General features: G+C 36.8%; 1 protein-coding gene across 17 annotated transcripts in view; it reads left to right on the top strand.

The window, feature by feature from the left end:
* PICALM (phosphatidylinositol binding clathrin assembly protein) overlaps nt 1-25,378 on the top strand; it is a 111,162-nt gene that overhangs the window by 78,796 nt on the left and 6,988 nt on the right. For 6 of the 17 annotated variants that reach the window (XM_006092891.3, XM_014459308.2, XM_014459310.2 and 3 more), the window contains 7 exons: nt 4,106-4,213; nt 6,702-6,833; nt 6,937-6,967; nt 7,143-7,242; nt 10,993-11,016; nt 12,438-12,497; nt 15,943-16,047. In XM_006092891.3, the coding sequence (XP_006092953.1) occupies nt 4,106-4,213; nt 6,702-6,833; nt 6,937-6,967; nt 7,143-7,242; nt 10,993-11,016; nt 12,438-12,497; nt 15,943-16,047 (560 nt within the window). The remainder of the gene's footprint in view (nt 1-4,105; nt 4,214-6,701; nt 6,834-6,936; nt 6,968-7,142; nt 7,243-10,992; nt 11,017-12,437; nt 12,498-15,942; nt 16,048-25,378) is intronic. The other 11 variants (XM_006092889.3, XM_006092890.3, XM_014459313.2 and 8 more) reach the window with 3 other exon arrangements.

The raw sequence follows: 25,378 nt of genomic DNA on the forward strand, positions 1-25,378 counted from the left end.
TATGTAGATCATTTTGTATTTGGAATGTACTTTTTACCTAATTATTTAATCATCAGGTACAATTTTGAGCCCTGGTTATTTTTGCATTGCTTTTATGTTTTAAAATTGCTAAGGGTAGTTCATTCTTTTGGCAAGCAATTGCTGTGAAAAGCTCAAGAAGTTCATAAATCTTGAATAGTCCTGCTGAACAGAGATATTTAATTACTATAGCTATAATAATAATTTATTTTTCTACCTACTGGTTTATGTAAGATGAGATACTGGGTTTATATAAGATTAGGATAAACTGAAAACTCCTACTAGATTCTAAAATCAAACAAATTGGGATTTGAGTCTTGGTTCCACCACTTATAAAATCTTTGTCTTGGGTAAGTTGTAAAATCTCTCAGTTTCCTAATCGGTAAAATGAGGATGATAATAGTAACTATTATAGGTTTATTATGAGGTTTAAGTAATAAATACCCTGTTTATGGGGTATTAATAAAATAGCAGTTACTTTCACAAAAAAAAAAAAAATGAGGCCTCATTTATTACAGAACTACCACCAAAACTCATTAACAACCCAGCCAATTTTTCTTAAAGGTGTTAAGAATGTTTTTCTGTCCCCAAAGATTGTTCACCTTTTACCTTTTAGTTAATATATTATTGCCCTCCTAAGATTTGCCCTGCAGGGCAGTGGTTTCTAAATGTACATCTACAGAGTGGTGATGGTTAGTGACAGTGTTTCACTGGGCCTTGGTGAAATCAGAGTAGCCATTTCAATGTAGTGATTATTCCATAAAATTTACCTTAACTCAGAGTCTTAGTTCATCTTTTATTTTTTTGTCCCTAAAATTTCCTATTGAAATGATAATATAAATTTCGTACCTTTGTTTTAAGTCACTTTTAAAAAATTAAAGGTTGGCAATCCTTGACAGTCTCCCAAAAAGTAACCCAGGGACAAAAGGCCATTAAGGTCATAATGAGCATTGAAATATCACAGAACTCTTACCTTGAAGGTATGTGTGTGTATTACCAGCCTTTATAAATTACTTAAAAAAACTGTTATTTTGAAAATATGCTGTTGCTTCCCTGGTAGTGAATCAGCTAGTATAACTAATTAAAAATTTCATTTTTACTTGTTTTCTATGTCTATGTAGAGGTACTAGTTCTGGATTACTTTATATACTTTCAAACCTTTTATACTTTTAGGTAATAATAATATGATTTCACAGATTGGTCCCCCTATGAACCTCAGAAAGTGCTCCTCTCTTTACAGAAAGTAATAAAATTGTTTTTGCATTTCTATAAAAGATAAGCTTATCTCTAATATCAACCAATTTCAGAAAGTTGGGAGAAAATTTGATATCCTTACTGTCCTAGTTATAAATTATTGTTCCATGTATTTTCTAATGCTTAGTGACATCATAGCCACGATATTGTTTCCAGAATGATTTAAAGAACAATATGTATATTTCTTACAGTGTAATGATACCCTTGACATATAATTAAGCATGATAGATTTTTGTGTTTCTTGAGTAAATACATTGATTATTTTTGTAAGGAGAAGAGCCCATGGTATCACATTACGTACCACTCAGGAGTTTTCTCGTGTTTCGCGCGCCATCTGTTAAGGACTGCTCACGAGTGTTCTCGTTTTCACACCCATGGAAAAAGGAGCGAATCTAGATACTTATGTAAATTTTGTTTGGTCCCTCTTCATAGAGGAAAATGTTTTACGCAGTACCATACGTTAAAAAAGTACTAGGAACTTTAATTGTTTAATTGTTTTTGTAAATAAAAATGTTATAATTATTGAAAAACAACACCTAGAGTGCATTATGATGATTTAAATAACATGCAGTTTGCCCAAAAACGTGCGGTCCCTGGCGTATGTCTTAGAGATTTCTATGCGGTACGCAATGAGTTAAAATTCTTTTTTTATATTTATTTTTATATATATATTCATTTATATATATATTCATTCCAGAGAGGAAGGGAGACGGAGAGAGAGAAACACCAATGATGAGAGAGACTGAATCTTTGATCAACTGCCTCCTGCACACTCCCTACTAGGGATTGAGCCTGCAACCCCGGCATGTGCCTTGACTGAAACATCGATGTGAGAGAGATACATTGATTGCTTGCCTCTCTGCATGGGCCAAGCCTGCAACCGAGGTATGTGCCCTTGACTGGAATCGAACCTGGGACCCTTCAGTCCACAGGCTGACTATCCACTGAGCCAAACTGGCTAGGGCCCATGGTATAATTCTTAAACAGCTTATACCTTAAAATGTTGTTAAATTGGTAAGTCTGTTTAATTTTAGGAATGTTTTCAGGAATGGTCAGATTTATATATTGAACTAGATCCTGGTGCACAAAATTCGTGTATGGGTAGGGTCCCTAGGTCTGGCCGTTGACCAGGGCCGATTGGGGCCTTCCTGCTGGTGGCCAGGGCCTTCCTTCTTTCCACGCTACCCCCTGGTGGTCAGCGCATGTCATAGTGAGCGCTAGAACTCCCGATCTCCCGGTCGAACGCCTATGGGGACACTTTGCATGTTAGTCTTTTATATAGAGAGATTATTTTGTATTTTGATAGTATTTGTGCTGTCACTGTATGACCAGTGTCTGAGTTAACAGTATTTTAAGGGTTAAGTACTATGGAAATAAGATCAAATTTGTATATTCTTTAAAAATTTTTGCCATACAGAATATCCTGTGATCTAAAAAATGCTACTTTTAAAGTAGTAGTATTGTTGTGTACTAGATTGTGTGAGTCATTGTTAATAAGTTGTTTCCTGGCCTCTACCTTTGAGGACCTTTTTGGACTTCCCACCAAATCTTGTCCTGCTTTTAACTTTTTAAAAGTTAAGACCAGTATTTTTGGTACAACATCATATTGTAATTCTTTGTATCTTGGTGTAGTGTATATTAAGAATTCAAAGTGAGATTCTGACAGACTGTAAGTCCTTCAGCAGAAAGTTGAAAGAGGAAGAAAGAGAGCCTATGTTTAGGACCCGTTTAACTTCTCCCTAATAATATAGTTGTTAATCTTCTAATATCAGATTTTCTTTTTCTTTTTCTTTTTTTTACATTCTGGGTTTATAGAATTTAGAGATGGAAGATAATGTAGGAGCCATTTATTACAGCCTTCAACAAACTGAAAGAATTCCTTCTTTGTGATCTTTGCTAGACCAATCTCTATTTGGATATATACTCAGTGATTTCAAAGCTCCCCAAATCATGTGATAGCTCTAATCATTTTAGATTATTTCAATTCTTCTCAGCCCCTAGAAATTCAGAACCTTACCTCACAGAAATACAACCTCACACAATTGAAAACCTTATATTAGTTACCTCAGTGGAGTCTGGTTTCAGATGCATGAACTGGGTGTTGATTTAATAACACTAGAATCAGCGTAAAACACAAAAAAGAAGATTTCCTATTTATGTTCTGGTATTTTAGACCAGAGTTAGGTAAATTAGCATGTTTGATTGTATATATTGTCAGCCCCACTGTTGGAAGCAATAAGTTGAAGTTAGAGGGTGGTGGGAGTTAAGGATGATCTGTTTGTTTGTTTTTTAATTTTTTTGTATGTTTTTCTTGGGGGGAGGGTGATATTAGAAAGGCATCTTGACAGGAGGGGGACATAAGGATAGTGGGTTGTAACTTTCAGAATCTTGTCACTGTCATGGAAGATGAATTGGTAGAGGAAAAACAACTCTTGATACTAAGTACATTCATCTATTTTTAAAGCAACATACTACATATTTCATTCCCAAATGAGCCCTTACACTGTGTATGTTTTAGATGTGTTTATTTTTTTTTAACTATTATCAACATTAAGGTAAAAAATAAGCAAGGATTTTTTTTTTCCTATAATGAAACATACTGATAGTTCAACTTCAGTTGCTCTTATGTTTTCTTTGACAGTGGGATGATTTTGTTATGGAAAATGTAATCACTACAAAAAAGATGTGGTAGTGTAGGAAGCATTCTGCTTGCAGGGCTGGCTTTGTTTTTGCTGTGGGAAATTACTGCTTTTTCCATTCTATTGTTATTATTAAAGAGCTATAAATATAGACTTATTAAAGAATTGAGCATTTTGTATTTTGTTTTTCTTAGGATTCACTTCTTCTCCAGGTGCACAGCCACATCCTTCAGCTGGCCTTAATGTTGACTTTGAATCTGTGTTTGGAAATAAATCTACCAACGTTATTGTAGATTCTGGGGGTAAGAAAAAATTATTAACATTACTATAATGCTCTAATTAGGTTCTGTGTAAGGACAGATAATGCTCCTTTTAACATGTGTAAATAGATTAAATTGCAGTAGCCAAAGAAGTTGTTCCTCCCCCTCCAACCACTAGATGAGAGCTTCACAGGACTATTAACTGTTACTCTTTCCTAGTGGCATTTTTTACTCTGGGAAGATTTTGTTTCTCCTAGAGCTAAATAAGAGATGCGGAAAAAGAGATTTTGCTCAGATGAGAGTGCTGAGATGATAGTGGCTATGTATAGATTACTCATCATTTTTACCTTTACTGAAAGGAAATTAGCTTTTTTGAAAACTAGGAAAATGTAACCTGGGGTACTTATTGAGATAGTATATGTATAAATAGCTAGAATATATTAAATATCAGAGTTGTGGGTATAGGGGCATTGTATTGTTTTGAGAATGATCCTTTACTATAAATCTGTAGAGCCAGGTTTCTACTTAATTATTTCCATTTAATATCTTGTTAATTGGAAGTTTATAAAATTGACATTTCTATTCTTAACATGGGACAACCTTTGATTCTGGTTAGTAGTTAAATTCAAGCCATTTAAAGAAATATATTGACATTGGTCTTAATTTAATAATATACAATTATTTGTACAATTATTTGTCATCCAAAAAGAAAGAAGCAAGTAGATGTAGAATTTATTTTTTTCCATACACTAGTAGGGTTACAATTATATTTGTTGATGCATTTGACATTTTCCTTTTGAGTTTCTCTTGCTGGGAAAAGAGATTCAAAAAAGAGACCAATTGTTTATATTTTGTAAACCACCATCTTTTAATTGAATTTATTGGGGTGACATTGGTTAATAAAATTATATAGTTTTAGGTGTATAATTCTGTAATATATCATGTATATATTTTATTACCCCAAATCAAGTCTCTTTCAATCACCATTTATCCCCCCTATGTATTAGTAAAGCACCATTTAAAAAAAAATTTTTTTTTATTGATTTTAGAGAGGCAAGGAGAGGAAAAGAGAGACAGAAACATCAGTGATGAGAGAGAATCATTGATTGGCTGCTTCCTGCACGCTCCCTACTGGGGATTGAGCCCTTGTGCTGTTGACTGGAATCAAACCCAGGACCCTTGAGTCCACAGGCCAACACTCTATCCACTGAGCCAAACCAGCTAGGGCTAAAGCACCATTTTTAACCCCTAGAGTGCCGGGGAGCGCGATCGTGCTCCTCCTGTCTTTTGCCAAAAGTGACGGGAGAGCTACTGCGCTCCTCCTGCAGTGTCCAGTTCTAAGTCTGCTTTTATTAGTGATGATGATATTGCTAAATATGTCAATTCTTGCTGTGAAGATGACGATTTTGTGGAAGATATTGAATATGTAACTTCATTTACTTGAGATTCATAATTTTTTTCTTAAACTGCTGTAAAAGCAGCAAAAATGCCTTGGCAATTTTAGCATAATTCCTAGGATATTGGTTGGCACTCAAAGGGTTAATGCTTCCTTTTTTTTTTTTTTTTTTTTTTTTTCAGATTCTCTGGTATTTCTAGATTGAACTATTTACTAGTAGTGCTTTAGGGATTGGTTTGATTGGATTATTTTTTACTTTCTACCCTTCGGTAGAGAACCATAAGGGATTTTATTTTCATTTCTAAGCAATGTCCTAGTTAGTAGATAGTTTTATGCAGTTGGAGTATACTTTAGCAATTTCTCAGGTATAATTTAGGTTAGCTGGTTTTAGAAAGACCCAAAATGATTCATTTTGACTAGCTTCTAATGTACTATTTTACATACACCTTATATTCTCCATTTGAAGAGTATAAAAAGGTCTGTAAAATATTATATTAAAAGAAACTTTTCTTGCCCTAACCGGTTTGGCTCGGTGGATAGAGCGTTGGCCTGCGGACTGAAGGGTCGTGGGTTCGATTCCGGTCAAGGGCATGTACCTTGATTGCGGGCACATCCCCAGTAGGAGGCAAGTGACTGATGTTTCTCTCTCATCAAAGTTTCTAGCTCTCTATCCCTCTTCCTTCCTCTCTGTAAAAAAACCAATAAAATATATTTAAAAGAAAAAAAAAAGAAAGAAACGTTTCTCAAAGTTTCCAGAGATGTATTTTTTTTTTTTTTTTTACCTGTATTGCTTCAGGTATAAGTGAGTCTTAAGAAAATGTTGTTGGGTAAGGGAGAGAATTGTATTTCATTCCTTTCTCTTTTACAACTTTGGAATAAGTTTACTTGAGTGCTTTCTTCATCCCCTTTAACCTAACTGTAATATTGTCCTGAAATAAGACATTATTTCTGTCAAAGCAAATATAGCCTTCTCAATCAGTTCACTTAAGTGGTGAATTTCTTCTTTTTCCATTTAAGAGTATATTTAGTACCCATTTTTTGGAGGACTTTCCTGGTAAACAAACAATGAGAAAAGGCAGAGACCCCACCAGAAAGTTCCTTACAAATCCTATTTCGTCTGTTTGTAACTTTAAGGCTTTGATGAACTAGGTGGACTTCTCAAACCAACAGTGGCCTCTCAGAACCAGAGTCTTCCTGTGTCCAAACTTCCACCTAACAAGCTGGTATCTGATGACTTGGATTCATCCTTAGCTAATCTTGTGGGCAGTAAGTATTCTTTGGATTCTCTAACCTTCTTTAAAATAAGTTGTTTTATTTATTTATCTTTTAAAAGTAGTTTTTAACTGATTTCTTTTTCCCCCTGTCCTAGATCTTGGCATTGGCAATGGAACCACTAAGAAGTGAGTTTTTGTTTGTATTCTTTCCCATATGCCGTTTAGAGGTGGATTTGGCTTTCATCTTGAAAGTGTGTGTAGAGATGTCATTTACATTTTAAATGATCTGTTCAATCTAAATAGATAGTAAAGAAACTTCATGATAACAGAACTTAATATTGTCATTTATCTTTATTTAAAGTGATGTAAACTGGAGTCAGCCAGGTGAAAAGAAGTTAACTGGAGGATCTAACTGGCAACCAAAAGTTGCGCCAACAACTGCTTGGAATGCTGCAACAGTGGTGAGTGAAAAGAACTTATGATATACTAACACGAATAGTTTAGGTAAAGAATATTTTTAAAGTGATGGACATAAATGGAAAGATTGTTATTATTGAGTTTTAGAAGTATAAGTAATTTGTATTTAAGGCGGTTTAGTTGACTATATTTGCAGCTACATTTAAAAATATTTTTTATTTTTTAAAAATATATTTTTTATTGATTTCAGAGAGGAAGGAAGAGGGAGAGAGAGAGATAGAAACATCAATGATGAGAGAGGATCATTAATTGGCTGCCTCCTGCATGCCCCAAATTGCAGATCGAACCTGCAACCTGGGCATGTGCCCTGACAGGGAATTGAACTGTGACCTCCTGGTTCATAGGTCGACGCTTAACTGTTGAGCCATACTGGCCAGGTGCAGGTACATTTTAATAGCTAACATTTATTTAAAGGTTACTTGTGTCAAGCATATTCTAATAAATCTATATGGTTTTATTTTCTGTAATCCTCAAATTAAACTTAAATGGTAGCAACTGTTATTGTCCCCATTTTACAAATGAGGAAATGGAGACACAAAGCTAAGTACTTATGTCCAGGATCACAGAATTCTTAAATGATTAGATGGGTGTTTAGAACCCAGATAGCCTAATCCCAAAGCATATGCCCTTAATCACTACCCTCTACCACTGGTTTCAAATTTATTATTCATTTATCTAGAACAGTGATGGCGAACCTTTTGATCTCGGCGTGTCAGCATTTTGAAAAACCCTAACTTAACTCTGGTGCCGTGTCACATATAGAAATTTTTTGATATTTGCAACCATAGTAAAACAAAGACTTATATTTTTGATAGTTATTTTATATATTTAAATGCCATTTAACAAAGAAAAATCAACCAAAAAAATGAGTTCGCGTGTCACAGGTTCGCCATCACTGATCTAGAACATAAAATTTTTACTTTTTTCTGATCTTACCATTGGTAAAGAAACTATATTTGCTTGGCTTTTACTAATATTGTCATATAATGCATACAGTTGATTCTATTTGCTGCACTTATGTTCTTGAAGTCACCCGAACATGCTAGGTTCACACACACATACATATTTGCCCAACAATGGTTCAGTGTTTACTAATTCAGTCTTAGGGTGACTTTAAGAACACAAGTACAGCAAAACAACTGTTGACAGTAGAGAATCAACTGTGTGTGGGTATAATCATGGACGTGCGCACACACCCACACAGACACACGCACACACACATCTTACCTAGATTACCATAAATCCTAAAAAAAAAAAAAAACTTGTTCTGGTAGATTTTATATTTTTTATTTTACAAAAGAGAAAATGAGGTTTAGAAGTATTGACTTGTCTGACGCAACCCCAGTAACAGGTGCCAGAGTTGAAATTCTAGTTCTGTCAACTGGCCCCAAAGCCAGAGCTTCTTGCTTCTAACTACTGCACTGTTCCCTTCCTTCTCCATCCTCTCATCATCTTTATATTAGAGCTGAAATCTGGCAGAGTCTCTCTTGTTCAACTTCAGTTGGTAACGAATGCCCAGGGAGACAAATTGTTCACCACTCTACATGTCTATAAATGACCTTAACTTGGAGTGCGGGTGAATTTCCCGCCAAAATATAAGATGGCTCTGTCTTTTGGTTTTGTTCCATCCACCAAAAGGGTGGATTACAAACAAATATTTGGTAATACGCAGTTACAATCGGCCCGAGTTTACACGTTTCCCGCACTCCACCGCAAATCTATATGAACCAAGTTAAAGACGGCTCCCGCGGAGTACGCGCAATTCACGCGAGCCGACTTAACTCGTTTCCCGCACTCCAAGTGTTAAATGACCTCAAAAGCATTTACAAGCATTGATTTTCAGATTACAAATAAATTTTAGCAAGTAGATAAATTTGCAAATACAAAATCCATGAATAATGAAGATTAATTGTATATGTTAATTAATTATCATATAGTTATGAAGAAGTTCTGTTACTGTTTTTTAATTACTCTAAGTTGTGAATATTCCAGATTAGCTTTATGGGTTTACTCCTATCCTTGGTCAGCTGCTTTTTTACCATCCCAATAAGTCTTCCTGGGTCAGAGAAAAGCAATTTCTTTTTGTGGAAAATTTTGAAACATGCTTTCTTGTAACTGTACTAATAGCAGCATTTTGACAGCGCAAGCTACATATTGAATTAGCCTTCCTGTTGTTACTAGAGACTCCGCATTATCCTTGTTATAGCTACTTGTTATTAAATCCCTTTCAGAACATTGCCCTGATTTCCTTACGTTAATCATAAAATAGTGTGCTGATAAAATTTTGTGGGACATTATCTAAAGAATTCTGTTATCCTCAGTCTTCATAAATAGATAGTAATATTGATTTAACCACCTTTTTAAGGCAGTAACTTTTCACTGATAGTCATCACTACCATCACTAAAAATAAAACCTTAGATTTAAATAGTTTAGGTTTTCCCTAACCTGTTTGGCTCAGTGGATAGAGCGTCAGCCTGCGGACTGAAGGGTCCCAGGTTCGATTCCGTTCAAGGGCATGTACCTTGGTTGCGGGCACATCCCCAATGGGGGGTGTGCAGGAGGCGGCTAATTGATATTTCTCATCAATGTTTCTAACTCTCTATCTCTCTTCCTCTCTGTAAAAAAATCAATAAAATATACTTTAAAAAAATAGTTTAGGTTTTACACACACATAGGCACTATCTTGAGTCTATAAAAAGTACACTCCTGGGGGTGTTTGAACAGGTGATTTTTTTTCAAGTGCAAAGCAGCTAGAAAACAGATTTAAATTGAAATCCATCTCTCTGACTCTGAATCCAGTGTTTTCCCCACTCTAACACACCTTACTGACTAGGGAATGGCAGGAGGTTAGGCTAGTGGATTTTATAGCCTCAGGTGTGAATTATACATTGATAATATATGAGGAATGATGTAAATCCAAATGCTGATATGAAGATACAATGGATATTTTATTTTACATTGAATTAGTATTAATCCATATGAAATATTAGGAGTTTGTAGATAGCAAATTACCTAAGATTGACTATTGGAATATAATAGGCATCTAACGATCTCGAATTTGTGTATAAGTTGATAAGAGCAATATTTATGGTGCTGTGTCATATATGGTGATGTGTATCATCTTTTAAGATTCTGTTAAAATATTTGTGTGTATGTATTTTGTAGAATTTCTTTTTAATGACTAACATTTAGGGCTGGTGATGTGATTACTACTTAGGGTAAACTGCTGCTTATTACATTTCTTTACATTTCTAATCTTTTTATTAATCCTTAAACACTGTCAAGGTTTTACAATTTTTTAAAAATTTAAAACATTATTTGGAATTTTATTAAAATATATAATAATGTTATACTACACATCTTTTAATTATGCTTGTTTTTTTTCCTAGATGTTACATGATGCATCCTTGTTATTAGAGACCCCACCTTGTTAGTGGATGCATTGAATTTTGTACTATTGACACTACTGATAGGTTTTATGTTTAATGACACTTGTAATCATTAAACTATTATGTATGCAAGGGGATAATGCCAAAGACTAAGTTTCCCTTGTCAACCTTGATAGTGTTTTAGTATAGATGTCTTCCATTAGATACCGGAAATATAAGGGATTCTAGGTAGTTAGTGAATGTACATGTGAACTAAAATGCTCTCTGTGTATTTTCTGTTGTGTAAGTACTTGTTCTAATCCAGTGTTATTGCATTATGTAATTGTTCTCCCTGGGAAAAACAGAATGGCATGCATTTTCCACAATACGTAAGTGACCAAAAACTAGCCTTTTTGCAATAAATTGGCATGCTATTAACCACTGCTATAGCAGAATCTCATAACCTTTCAGCTATTACTTGTTTTCACATTCAGATTTGCAGTGTGCCAAAAATTCTTCCTAGCATCTACTGATTTCATGGGCGTGTTGCAGAATTGATTCTGATGATGGCATGGGAAATACAATTTTTTTTTCTTGCTTAATATTCTGCCATTTGCTGCCAGATGGCTGGGTGTCTGTGTGTGTATCTTTGCTGCCACTATGCACTTGATGACTTCTGAATGAAGGGAAATGTTGTTGATTGTGGTAATGTTGAAAATAACAATTGCATGAAATCTTACAGGCTTCTGCTGTACTTGGCAGTTTGTCTTCTGCTCTTGCAGCTCTTGGTTTTTAAGTAGGGAGAGACCAATAAGTCCTACATGCTCACCCAAATACTAAACTTCTAACTATTCACTTTAGTTATGCTTCATTTACCTTCTCCATGCGTATGTTCAAATTGCCATATATTTCCAGTTTTTTTTTTTTTAATGTTTTAGCAGTGTTATTGGTCTTTCGCCTGTATTCAGTTTTAGTTATCATTATAAGATAACACACACAGGGAATGTTGTTAAGACAGCAAATAATATCTAAAATGATTTGTGCTAAGAGATATATTTACAGAGCATGAGTTAAAGGAGGAGGAGAAGGGGGAGGAGACCTTCTTAGTGGTGGGTAGTTCTGTTAAACATTAAAGCATAAACAGATTTAAAAATTCATTGCTCCTCAACTTTGCTGCTTTGCAGAAGATAGTTTAAATAATTTATGGAATTAATAAGGAATGCTAGTGTACATACTTTGTCTAAGAGCTGTGTACTTTATAGAAATAGTCATACTTAATAGTGGTTTGAACTCTTTGGGGTTCTTTGAAAAAAGTGAATGAGGTCCGTAGAAATTAATTTTTTGGAAGATCAAATTGTTCATTGATTTGGAACCTTTAGTTTTTTTCTTTGCTTGAAAACTGGAAAGCCTAGGAAAACATTCAGAATTTATTTTTCTGGATAAACATTTTTTATTATAGTAAAAGACTTTAAAGTTTAGAATTATGAATATTTTTTAAAATCTGAAGATTTTTGAAGCTGTAAAAGCCTATTGAAATCTTAGATCATTGTTTAAGTAGCTAAGTTTAAATGGTATTTTTTTCTTTCTAATCATTCTGATTTTCTGCTAATTGCAAGGCACCTTTTTTCATTGAGCATTGAAAGTTTTTTTTTAATTATAGTTGACAACAGTTATTAATGATCACATGTGTCACATTTAATCACAGCTGTCTTAGCAATTCTTTTAGTGGAACTACAGCTATTAATTCCTTAAACTCAGTTGACATACAGGAGTTACACTTTTTTGTTTATTTTTTCTTTTACTATTTCAGGCACCCCCTGTAATGGCCTATCCTGCTACTACACCCACAGGCATGATAGGATATGGAATTGTAAGTATCCTATATAATAAAAGCCTAATATACTAAGTGTCCAGTCGTCCCATCATCTGTTCAACCAATCAAAGTATGCTAATGATATGCTAAGGCTGCTCAACCGCTCGCTATAACATGCACTGACCACCAGGGGGCAGATGCTCCAACCAGTAGGTTAGATGTTGCTGTGACCAGTGCTGTCTTAGAGCTTAATGCTGGGGTCAGACCGATCGGGACTGAGCAAAACAGGCCGGACACGTCCTGGAGCCCTCCCAGCTGGCCAACCTCCCACGTCCCTCCCTGGCCCCAGTCATGCACCAGTGGGGTCCCTCGGCCTGGCCTGCGTCCTCTTGCAATCTGCAGTCCAGGACCCCTCGGGGGATGTCGGAGAGCTGGTTTCAGCCCGATCCCCCAGGTCAGGCCGAGGGACTCCACTGGTGCACGAATTTGTGCACCGGGCCTTTAGTTTTTCTATACACAGCCTTTTAAAAATAGGTTGATTTATATTTAACATGTTTTTATTACAAATGTAACTGCAAAAAGAACTTATTGCCACCCATAACCATTAGTGCCTAATACAGAACCTTGTGTGCACCACAGCATTCATTGGTTTCATAAGTATTTCTAGAATAGTCATACAACAGATATCATTTATTAACGTTCACAGTATTAGTGGCTTATTTTTCATCATAACTTTGCTAGGTATTTTATACTTCATTACAAACTCAAACATTAATATTAACGCCAAGTCTTTTTTGCTGTGACCAGTGAAGTCTTAGAGCTTAATACTATAGGGGAAGGGAAGAATTAATAGTTCTTGAATTATGTAGAGGTAAAATTAGTCTAGTAAAAGCCAGAGAAATTGTCCTATGACAATGGTTGGTATCGTACAAAAGCTGCTCTCTAACTTTAAGCTGGCCATAATCTACATTCTAAACTGCCCTTATTCTCCTAACTCTTCATATATAGACTCACTTAGATAAGAAATGGAGTTAGTGGCTTCAACCCCCTGTACATGTTTGAGGAACTGTTGCTGATAGGAGATAGCACTACATCCCTTGATATTGCTATGGTGGTGTTTGTGCTACTTTTTCATTTACATCTTCTGGAAGTAGGTCTTTTCCTACATATGAAGAAGTTTCACAGCTTTCGGATTGATGGTCATTACATAAAAAAGGAGTCTGTACAAAAACTCAGGCAATAAAGTTAAAGTGAAGTTTCTACAAATAAGAGTCTACTTGAAAGGTTAAATAGAACTTATAGAGAGATAAGATTATAATGCATTTTAACCAAATAATACAGTGGTTTATGTGCTCTAGTTTGTCACTGATTATGTTAATTTTATACCATGGAGTGTTAGGTTTTTTTTTTATAATCCTCGCCTGAGGATATTTTTCCATCGATTTTTTTTGTGTGTGTGTAGAGAGAGAGCATGGCGGAGAGAGGGAAAGACAGACACAAATATTAATGTGAGAGAAACACATCAATTAGTTGCCTCCTACACGTGCCCTGACCAGGGCCTGGGCCGGGGAGGAGCTGCAACTGAGGTATGTGCCTTTGACCAGAATTGAATCCGGAACCCTTCAGTCCGCAGGCCAACGCTCTATCCACTGAACCAAACCAGCTAGGGCAGGGGTCCTCAAACTTTTTAAACAGGGGGCCAGTTCACTGTCCCTCAGACCGTTGGAGGGCCGGACTATAGTTTAAAAAAAAACTATGAACAAATTCCTATGCACACTGCACATATCTTATTTTGAAGTAACAAAAACAAAATGGGAACAAATACAATATTTGTATTTGCATGTGGCCCGCGGGCCGTAGTTTGAGGACCCCTGAGCTAGGGCATGTGGTAATTTTAAATGTCCTATATAATAAAAGGCTAATATGCAAATCGGTGGAATGACTGGTTGCTATGATGCACACTGACCACCAGGGGGCAGACAACGCAGGAGCTGCCCCCTGGTGGTCAGTGCACTCCCACAGTGGGAGTGTCTGTCAACCCAAAGCTGGGCTCAAGGCTGGCGAGCGGAGCAGCAGTGGCAGGAGCCTCTCCTGCCTCCACGGCAGCACTAAGGATGTGCAACTGCCAGCTGCCATCAGTGGGACATCCCTCAAGGACTCCCAGACTGTGAGAGGGCACAGGCTGGGCTGAGGGACAACTCCCTCTCCCCCCGTCCCCCCCCCCCAGAGTGCATGAATTTTGTACGTCAGGTATCTAATATCTATATATTTTTATTGATTTCAGAGAGGAAGGGAGAGGGAGGGAGAGAGAGAGAAACATCAATGATGAGAGAGAATCATTGATCAGCTGCCTCCTGCACTCCCCATACTAAGGATCAAGCCCTCAAACCAGACATGTTCCTTGACCAGGAATCGAACTGTGACCTCCTGATTCATAGGGTGACGCTCAACCACTGAGCCTCCCTGGCTGGGCTGGAGTGGTGCTTTTTTTTGTTTGTTTTGGAGTGGTAATTTTTAAAGCAAAAGATGGTCAGTTGAGATTCTATTTTCAGTTAGTCAAGAATGAACTAACCTCTCTGTGTATTAACTAAGCTTCTTGATTCTTCTCTCTTAAAATGTCTCAAATAAAATGAAAAATCCACAGAGAGTAACTCTTCAAAGAATCAGCTGTGCATGATGGCATAAGAATTTGATTTTAGCCCTAGCCGGTTTGGCTCGGTGGATAGAGCGTTGGCCTGTGGACTGGGGGTACCAGGTTCGATTCTGGTCGGGGGCATGTACCTTGGTTGCGGGCACATCCCCCCAGTGGGGGGTGTGCAGGAGGCAGCTGGTCGATGTTTCTCTCTCATCAATGTTTCTCTCTCATCAATGTTTCTAACTCTCTATCCCTCTCCCTTCCTTTCTGTAAAAAATAAATAAAATATATTTAAAAAAATAAAAATAAATAAAAAAGAATTTGATTTTATATACAAAGGCAGTTACTTTGAACTGTCTTAGTCATTTTACAGTTTTAAGTTTCCCTATATCTAAAGCTGGAAAATTTGAAAAATTTTTGATCTAAATTATTTTGTCTGGTGTACTGTCATAAGGTTTAAATTTTACAACTCATTGTATAGAAAAACCTAAGCTTTTATACAGGCTTTAAAAATGGGCACATTAAAGACTTTCCATACCAAACTAAATACTCTTAAAAAATTTTTAGCTATCAGTCTTACTTGCATTTACAGGAATTTTGCCTTTGAGTTAAAACAAAAGTAGTAGTAGTTTTCCTCCCTGTTATCCTTCTTGTTTACTTATCCTATATAATAAAGAGCTAATATGCTAATTAGACCGGACAGTGGACCGACCTTCTGGAACAACCAGTGGGTGGGGCTTCGGGGCCTTGAGGCAGCCGGGGCTGCGAAGGCCTACTCTTGCATGAATTTCGTGCATTGGGCCTCTAGTTTTATAATAAGGGAGATGTGAGCCACATTCTTTAACTTGGTATTTTTCTATTTTTCAGCCTCCTCAAATGGGAAGTGTACCTGTAATGACACAACCAACCTTAATATACAACCAGCCTGTCATGAGACCACCAAACCCCTTTGGCCCTGTATCAGGAGCACAGGTATTAATTAATGTGCTACATGTAACTGTTTTGATGTGCTTGGTGTGGAGCACAGTGCTAAAAATGTCCTTTCATACAACTAGAGAAACAAGTTATTGCTTTATATCTTTCTCATCTAAGAGCTTTTAGGATTATTGATTATTTGGAAGGAAAGGACAAGCAGATTACAAATATTAAAGATGGAAAATGCTTGATAACTTACTGTTGATGAATCTAGAGGATAGTTTTTCTGAGGGTAAGGAACCTACTTTCTGTTCATGATTCTGGCATGATCTCCTTCGTGGACCCTGGAACTTTGGCCTCAGAGCTCCACTGCCTTGTCATTTGGAGTGCCAGTGCAGTTGTTAATGGACTGTTATTCTTTTTTCACTGGATGCATGTAGTTTTATATTTGCTAGTGCACAGAGTGTTACATTGCCAGAATTAGTTGGTGTTGATCCAGTCTGAATCTAGTCTCATGTATTTCATAGTCTAGTGAAGCATTAGGAGATCCTTTCATTTTCCAGCCTTTTTAAATTTTTTAAATTTATTTTTAAATTTTATTGATTTTAGAGAGAGGGAAGGAGAGGGATAGAGAGATGGAAACATCAATGAGAGAGAAACATTGATGGTCTGCCTCCTGCATGACCCCCATTGGGGATCCTGCCCACAAACTGGGCATGTGCCCTGACTGGGAATCGAACCAAGCCTCACTGGCCAGGCACTTTTTTCAGACTTTTTGAGTATTGAACTCATTGTAATAAATTGGCATCTCAGGGAGTACTAGTAACTGGGAGTAGATTTTGAATTTAGTTCTTATTAAGAGGTAAAATCCATGCTTTTTGCAATTCATATATTTGCCCAGATGCCTCTTCTTTTATGTTACAGTGACCTTTTCCTCCTGTTCCTTAATCAGTTGAGTACTGTACACCTGGATGTCAGGGTAATTGATGTAATAATTACTCTTTTATAAGTTAGTTAATTTTTATGTATTTTTTAAAAGTCATCTGCATTTGTCTTTAAGATCATTGTGGGGGGGTTTTGTTTTATTTTTATTTATTCATTCATTTTAATCCTCACCTGAGAATATTCTTCCATTGATTTTTAGAGAGAGTGAAAGAGAGAGGGAAAGACAAAGAGAAATATCGGTGTGAGAGAAACACATTGATTGGTTGCCTCCTACACAAGCCCTGACCAGGGCCCAGGCCGGGGAGGAGCCTACAACTGAGGTACATGCCCTCAACCAGAATTGAACCTGAGACCCTTTGGTCCACAGGCCAACACTCTGGCCACTGAGCCAAACCAGTTAGGGCTTTATGCATCTTTTAAATAAAATGGGTTATGAGTATGTATAGATTTTTTTTCTATTCTGTCTTTTACTAGCAATACTTTTTGTTGTTGTTGTTAATCATCATCTGAAGATATTTCTTCCAGTAATTTTTAGAGAGAGTAGAAGGGGTGGTGGGGAGAGAGAGAGAAAGAGAAATATTGATGTGAGAGAGACACATTGATAAGTTGCCTCCCGTATGCACCCTGACTGGGGCTGGGATTGCATCTGCAACCCAGGTACTTGCCCAGAAAGCGAATCAGTGATCCTTCAGAATGGGAGCCAATGCTGTATGCACTGCACACACTGGCCAGGGCTTTCCAGCAGTACTTTTAAGTGCTGGCTTAATTTGCTAAAGAAACAAATTAGATTTTGATAATCTTTTAAGATGTTGATGATTTTCCTAAGTATTTATGTAGATGTTTTCTTGAGATTATGTTTTCCTCATGTTCTTTACTTTTTTCTTTGTTCTTTTATCTTCAGATATATATCATTTATTTTAAAGAATTAATTTGTTGTTATTTTGGTGTTTCCGTGAGTTATGTGGATCTTCTCACTGTCAGAGACTAAGTGATAAGAACTTAAATGTATTTAAGGGAAAAAACACACACTGTAGTCCAAAGCTATAAATTTACCAGAAATTGCTGGCTACAGAAGTTTTTTCCTGATGTGTGGCTTAACTCTGCACCCAGTCTGGTGTTGTCTTGCAAGCTCCTGTCTCAGAAACAGAATAATTACCTCAAAAAATCTTTAAGATAGATGGGCCTAGTATCACCGTCTTGTTTTATAGATATAAAAAGCTGAAACTTGGAAAGATTCTTCAACTGAATGACTAGTGAAATTCAACTTATCCCCAGGAATTCCTAATCCTCGTCCAGTGCTCGTTAGTGCTACACTGCCTTATCAATATAGGACTGAGCTGATAGCTATATATGGCCCCTTCGGAGCACTGTCTTCCTTTTGTCAGAACTACTCTGCAGATTCCTTGGGTTTCCTTCTAGAATATAAACTGCATTAAGGATGTAACTACTATGATTGTCAAGAACATTCTCTACAATTTTGGATAATACTATCAACCTTGAAACATTTTATGTTAGTTTTTCTAATCTTTTTAATATGGTTTTAAAAGAAATTGTCATAAAACTCTACCTTTAAAAAAATTGCTGACCCTCTAGCATCTGCCTTAACCCAGGTTTTTATATCCTTTTGCCTATAAAAAAACATAACTCACTGAAACACCGAAAAAGTGCAAGAATTTCCGTGTGCATGAAAAGAAACCATGACAAAAATGCCTTTTCCTAATTACTTTATGCCAGAGTAGAACAGAATGAGAACATTAGTCAGTTTTTAGTTGAGAAGTCAAATTTGAAGTGAGTACCTAATGATAAATATTATTGATTGAAAGAGCACATAAAGGAATCAAATTGATAACTAGAAAAAGAGAAAATCTGGTGCCAGTGAAGTGGCTCAGAAAGGCTTTGGTCTCTTCACAGTCGTCATTTGAATCAGTTGAAAGTTAGAATCTTGAACCTTTTTAATGCAGTTCTCAACCTATGGGTCGCAACCCCTTTGGGGGTCAAACGACCCTTTCACAGGGGTTGCCTAAGACCATCGGAAAACACATATATAATTACATATTGTTTTTGTGATTAATCACTATGCTTTAATTATGTTCAATTTGTAACAATGAAATTGGAGGTCACCACAACATGAGAAACTGTATTAAAGGGTCGCGGTATTAGGAAGGTTGAGAACCACTGTTTTAATGTTACTTTGAATTCCTTTACCCCCTTTGTTCTCCATGTATTTTATCATATAGTCCCACTAATTGTTTCTCTGCTAGCATTAGATCCATCCTTCTTGTGGTCTCCAGTTTTCACCTGGATTTGAACCTCTCTCTCCCGTGTTTATTTTCCAAGTCTCCCTGTGTTCCTTGCCTTTCTAATTTAATCAGTTACCTAGATACTTGAATGACCTTCTATAGGTAGTATTTGTAGCATCTTATCTCTACATTCAAAAATCTAAGGAAATGTATCTAAATATAAGTGAACAGATGAGACATCCCCTCAGTTTTCCTTTTGTGTTAAAACTACCTCACAAAGTCTCTTGTAAGAGTAATAATGAGTAAACAGAATATTCAGGGTCTTCAATCCCCATGCCTTTACAATTCTTGATAAGTATCCAGTGTTCTGTTCCTACTTGTCTTTTCCAGAAGTCCTTCATCTGTCATAAAAATGGATTTACTCTTTACTCATTCTCTGCTCATCTCATTTCTTTTCAGACTTTCTGAAGTCTGAAGTTCTTTTCCTTGTTCTGCATTATTTTTCTTTGTAGAACTTATTACTACCTGATATCTGTCTGTCTGTCTGTCTGCACATCCATCCATCCATCCATCCATCCATCCATCCATCCATAGACCCTGATACTAGATTGTAAGCCTTTTAGAGCAGGCTTCTATGTGGCTTGTTTAGTTCTGTGTCCCTGGTTCCTAGATTAGTTCTGTGTCCCTGGTTCCTAGAATGGTACCCGACTCATAAGAGGTTTTGAATATTATTTGTCAAACAAGTAGATCTGACTGTTTTCATTCACTTGTAACCATTGAAAATATAGCAGTGTTCAAAATTGCTTTAACTTATTGGTTAATAGCTACTGTAAGCTAAAATGTTAGATGACTGTCGCCTGAGGAATGAAGACACCTTTAATTTCATGATTAAATATTTTTAATAACTTTAAAATTAAACTGTCTTTAAAGTAGGTGAGATTTTTCTCATACTTTAATTATTAATGATTCTTAGTCAGTTCCTTGGATTAATTTTATCCATTCAATGCTAGCTAGAACCAACATAATTTTTCTTAATGAATTACTTTTTAGTTTTTCTCATTTTGCTCTATTTTTGCAATTAGATTGAAAATTCTTTGAGGGTAGAGGACATCTCTTCATACATTATAAAATAAATGGTAGTTTGCATATAAAATGAAATCCCATCAAAGTAAAATCTTTTAATCAAATCCCACTTCTATAGCTATTGCCAAAAATCTTTCCCTCTTCCTTGAAATGTTTTAGAAGCCATTCCTTGCCTAGGGAATACCTTATAGCTCCTGTTTTCTTGCTTACTTACTCTTAAAATCAAATTAATATTTTTGAGAGTACTTTAGCCCTCCCAGATATGTTTATGTTCTTGCTATTTATTTAGTGAGCATTCCAAACATTGTACTTTGTGATCTACATTATTATTTAGGTTACTCTTAAGTGCTGCGTTAGTGCTCGCTAGTGAGAAAGTTGGTTCTGTTCTTTAGGAAATTGTCTTTATTATAACTTTAATTTCATAGACAACACTGTATTATTGAAATTATGCCTTTCTATACACTCAACCCTTTTCTGTCCCCATTTTTTATGCTGGCTTATTCTTTATTTTTCAGATAATTTTTTGTAACTGCTAGTTGCTTAAAGAAGGGTACTGAGTTCTTCTATTTCATGCCTAACATTGTGCATTTTAAAAAGAAAAAGTACATTAGTGAATCTTCCTAGGTGTTTGACTACATGGAAAATACTAAATCTCTGTAGTTAAAGCTTTTTTTCCTCTTTGCTTCCTCAGTTTTGCTCATTTTTTGATTGGTGGTTGCAGGTTACCAGTGGGTCTGTTTATTAACTTGCAGAGAATGGGGACTCTTACACCTTCTCTTCCTGGTGCTTAGTTTTAGTTTCTTTTGAAAGTCACTGATGTGAAGTAACATGCTGAAGAGGAATGCTTACAAGGCAGTGGAGATGTTGAAGATCCTTGCAGGGGAGGGTTGTGCTGGTTATGTTCCTACCTTACTTGAATGAGAAACTCAGAGTGATTCCTCATCAGTCTGTTTTCCAAAAGCAACGTGAGACCAGAGAGTGTTTAGTTTGATCATTAATTTTTAACATAAACACATTACAAGTTTTATATGTTTCTTGAGTGGTATTGGGTGTTTTTACGGGAGATTGCCAGTTTTGTTTATGGAGGATAAGGCTGAAGATACAAAATGGCGGCTGTGTTTTTGTTTGGAATAGCCAATTTTAAGTAGGTCTGACATCAGTTAAGTGTCTAAAAGGAAACAATGGTTTGTTGTACTCACTTTTTACCCTTCTAAATAGGGGTACTGTTGTAGGCTTTAGATATTGGAATAATTTGACTCTTACAAAAAATGGCCTTTCTAATGACTTTCTTGTGTGTAAGAACTAATGGCTGTCTTTGCTTTCAGGCTAGTTTTGTGAGGTTCCCCCCTCCCCCCACTTTCTTGGTGTGTTAATTGTGGGTGTTGGCAGTGCCTCTTCTATCAGCTGATCTGCCCAGCTGTATTTCTGTGAAGGCCTTTTGCTCTGTCAGCAGTGTTTTGTGCTCATTCAGCCTTACCTAGTAGAAGATAGCATGAGGGAATTTACTTTAGGATTGGAATTTAGTGTCATAGCTGAGAATGGTTCTGGAGTCCCCAGCGTACACCACAGTTAGTCACAGCTAAAATTTGAGGAGTCCCATTCAGTGATCACTGTAGTTAATAAGACAACCTGTAGAATACAACCATTTTAATGGTGGTTTTGCTGAGGATGTTTTTTCTAAAAGCTAAAAAACCAGAATGTATTTGTAAAATATTGGGTGACTGAAGTTCTACAAAATCTTCATGATGAACATGTAGAGCAGCGGTTCTCAACCTGTGGGTCGAGACCCCTTTGGCGGTCGAACGACCCTTTCACAAGGGTCGCCTAAGACCATCCTGCATATCAGATATTTACATTACAATTCATAACAGTAGCAAAATTACAGTTATGAAGTAGCAATGAAAATAATTTTATGGTTGGGTCACAACATGAGGAACTGTATTTAAAGGGCCAGAAGGTTGAGAACCACTGAATTGTAGAGCATTGTGTGTGTAGAAAGCACAGGGCTATATTGACTGTGTAATATTTAGTAGAGAAGTCTCTTTTTAGAAGTTTTTCTACTCTTACTTTAACTTGTTCCAGTATATTAAATACAGCCATAAATTCTGGCTGAGTTGAAATTAATTGGGATTGCAGATTTTTGAGAGGAAACAAAGCACCAACCTTGGAATCAGCAGATCTGCATTTGGGTCTGTTATTAGTGTCCTAGAGATGCTGTAACAAAGTGTACCACAAACTCGGCCTAAAACAGTGGCCGGCAAACTGCGGCTCGCGAGCCACATGCAGCTCTTTGGCCCTTTGAGTGTGGCTCTTCCACAAAATACCGACTTCTGCACATGGGCCATGAAGTTTCAATCGCACTGTACATGTGCGCCCGCACATGGTATTTTGTGGAAGAGCCACACTCAAGGGGCCAAAGAGCCGCATGTGGCTCGGAACCGCAGTTAGCCAACCACTGGCCTAAAACAATAGAAATTTATTCTTTCAAGTTCTGCGAGGTTAGAAGTCCAAAAACAAGGGCCATGCTCTAGAACAGTGGTTCTCAACCTTCCTGATGCCGCGACCCTTTAATACAGTTTCTCATGTTGTGGTGACCCCCAATTTCATTGTTACAAATTGAACATAATTAAAGCATAGTGATTAATCACAAAACAATATGTAATTATATATGTGTTTTCCGATGGTCTTAGGCGACCCCTGTGAAAGGGTCCTTCGACCCCCAAAGGGGTTGCGACCCATAGGTTGAGAACCGCTGCTCTAGAAGGAGGATCCTTTCTTTTCTCTTCCAGCTTTTGGTAGCCCCAGTTATTCCTTGGTTTATAGCTGCAACACTTCAACCTCTGCCTCTGTCACATGGCATCCTCCCTGTCTCTGTCTTTTCAGGGCACTTCCTCCTTTTATAAATGATGACACCAGTCATTGGATTAAGGACCACCTAACGACCTCATCTTAACTTGATTACAGCTGCAAAGACCATATTTCCAAATAGAGTCACATTCATAGGTACCCAAAGGTTAGGAAGCACTTCAGCAATACTTTTGGGTAGGGGACACAGTTCAACACAGTCTTAACCCAGCTCCTAACTAATTTGGTGTTTCAGGGCAAGTGGCTATGTAACTTGGATGAACCTCAGTTTCTTCATAAAATGGTGATTTTTACCTTATATACTTTATAGGTTTGCTATAAGGATCAAAATATTTGTAATAGACTTAGGAACATTGAGGTTTGTTGTTTTTTTTTAAAAATTATTCATTATAAGGAGGTTTTTATTTTTAGACAAATGCTATAAGGTTGCCCAATTCGCTGAGTTGTCCCTGTTTCCAAATTCTAACGTATTAAAATACAGTTTACATTTCTTTCCATGAATTATAAGTTGTTTTGATTATAAATAATTTATAATTCATTGTTTTTAAATCTTAATTATGACTCATTATTATTTGACGACATCAGATAAACACATAGATAGGGTAGGGTGGTCAGTGGGGACAACGCAGCCCAGCTGAGCGTGGGCTACATTAGGGCCTGAATCATTCACGTGGGCTGAGGACTGTGGACATTGCACAGGAACCAGATGCAGGGGTTTTTTTTAATTGTTTATTGATTTTAGAGAGAAGGGAAGGGAAACGGACAGACAGACAAAAAGAGAAACAATCGATGTGAGAGAGAAATATCAATTCCCATACTCATCCAAGCTGGAGATGGAACTAGCTGTGTGCCCTGTCCATGAATCAAACCTACGATCTTTTTGGTGTATGGGATGATGCTCCAACCAACTAAGCCACCAGACCATGCCAGACACATCACTCTCTAGAAGTAGAGCACCTGAATTGACTCAACATTTGTAGAAGTGGTATCACCCTGAAGTACCAAGCTTTGTTTTATAATTAAAATTTTTTTTCTCCAACTTAATATAGCTTAGAGACACTGCCTGTTTGTGGGGGAGAGAAACCTTTTTTGAAAATGTCGAAGACAGTGGTTCTCAACCTTGGCTGCACATTAGAATCACCTGGGAATCTTTTTAAAATTCTGATTTCTGGGCCTCATCCTCCGGAAATTCTGTTTCTTTGTTACTAATGTTGTGGCCTCACCCCATAACAAAGAAACAGAATTTCCTGAGGGTGAGGCCCAGAAATCAGGATTTTAAAAAGATTCCCAGGTGATTCTAATGTGCAGCCAAGGTTGAGAATCACTGGTCTAAGACCAAGGAACTGTCTCCTTTGACATTTTTAGTGGAAGCCCAGTATATAAATCAGGTGAAAGCAGCCTCAAGCTCATATATGGAACACAGTTTGGATTTTTTTTTAAACCAAACTAAAGTGCTGTGTTTCTAATAAATAGCAAATAAGTAGTGCACTGTAGGTGCATTTAAATCATTATTTTGGCCTGGCCGTTGTCGTTTAGTGGTTGAGCATCGACTTAGGAACCAGGAAGAAGGTCGTGGTTCCATTCCATTCCCAGTCAGGGCACAAGTCTGGGTTGTGGGCTCTATCCCCAGTAGGGGACGTGCGGGAGGCAGCTGATCAATGATTCTCATCATTGATGTTTCTATCTCTCTCTCTCAAATCAATAGAAATTTCAAAAAAAACATTATTTGTCTCATTGTAGTACCAGTTAACATAAACCATAGCTTTTCATTTTCTTTGGCTTTCGAGGAATAAGAAGTTGAAATTTAATATGAATCAGTAGTGAACACTATTCAAATAAGCTGAGCCAGTTTTCTGATTCCCATCCATCAAATGGAACTTTTAAAAGGATTTCTTTTACCCTTGGAAGTACTTCTGATATATGGAAGATGATGCTTATTTTTAGCATAGTTCGGTTAATATTTTCTCTGATGAGTTTAAGAAATCTTGTGATCTGTTTCTCTCCAGTTTGGCTTAACTCTTTAACTCTTTTGTCAGTGTAGGTTGCCTTAATTCTAATGAGGTGACTTAAGATGCCATTTTGGAATCGGGTATTCCTCTGTGTTAACAGTTTTAAGTTATTATAGACGTTAGCAGCAGTCTTTAGTTGTAGAGAGGTTTGTATACAACAGACCTTCAAAGAGAAATGCTCCTAGGTCACTGTCCAGTGCCTCCTGAGACAAGATGATTAGTGCTTTGAGAGTGACAGGAGTAATG

The sequence above is a fragment of the Myotis lucifugus genome, unplaced genomic scaffold (genome assembly GCF_000147115.1).
Source record: "Myotis lucifugus unplaced genomic scaffold, Myoluc2.0 scaffold_106, whole genome shotgun sequence".
NCBI lineage: Eukaryota > Metazoa > Chordata > Mammalia > Chiroptera > Vespertilionidae > Myotis > Myotis lucifugus.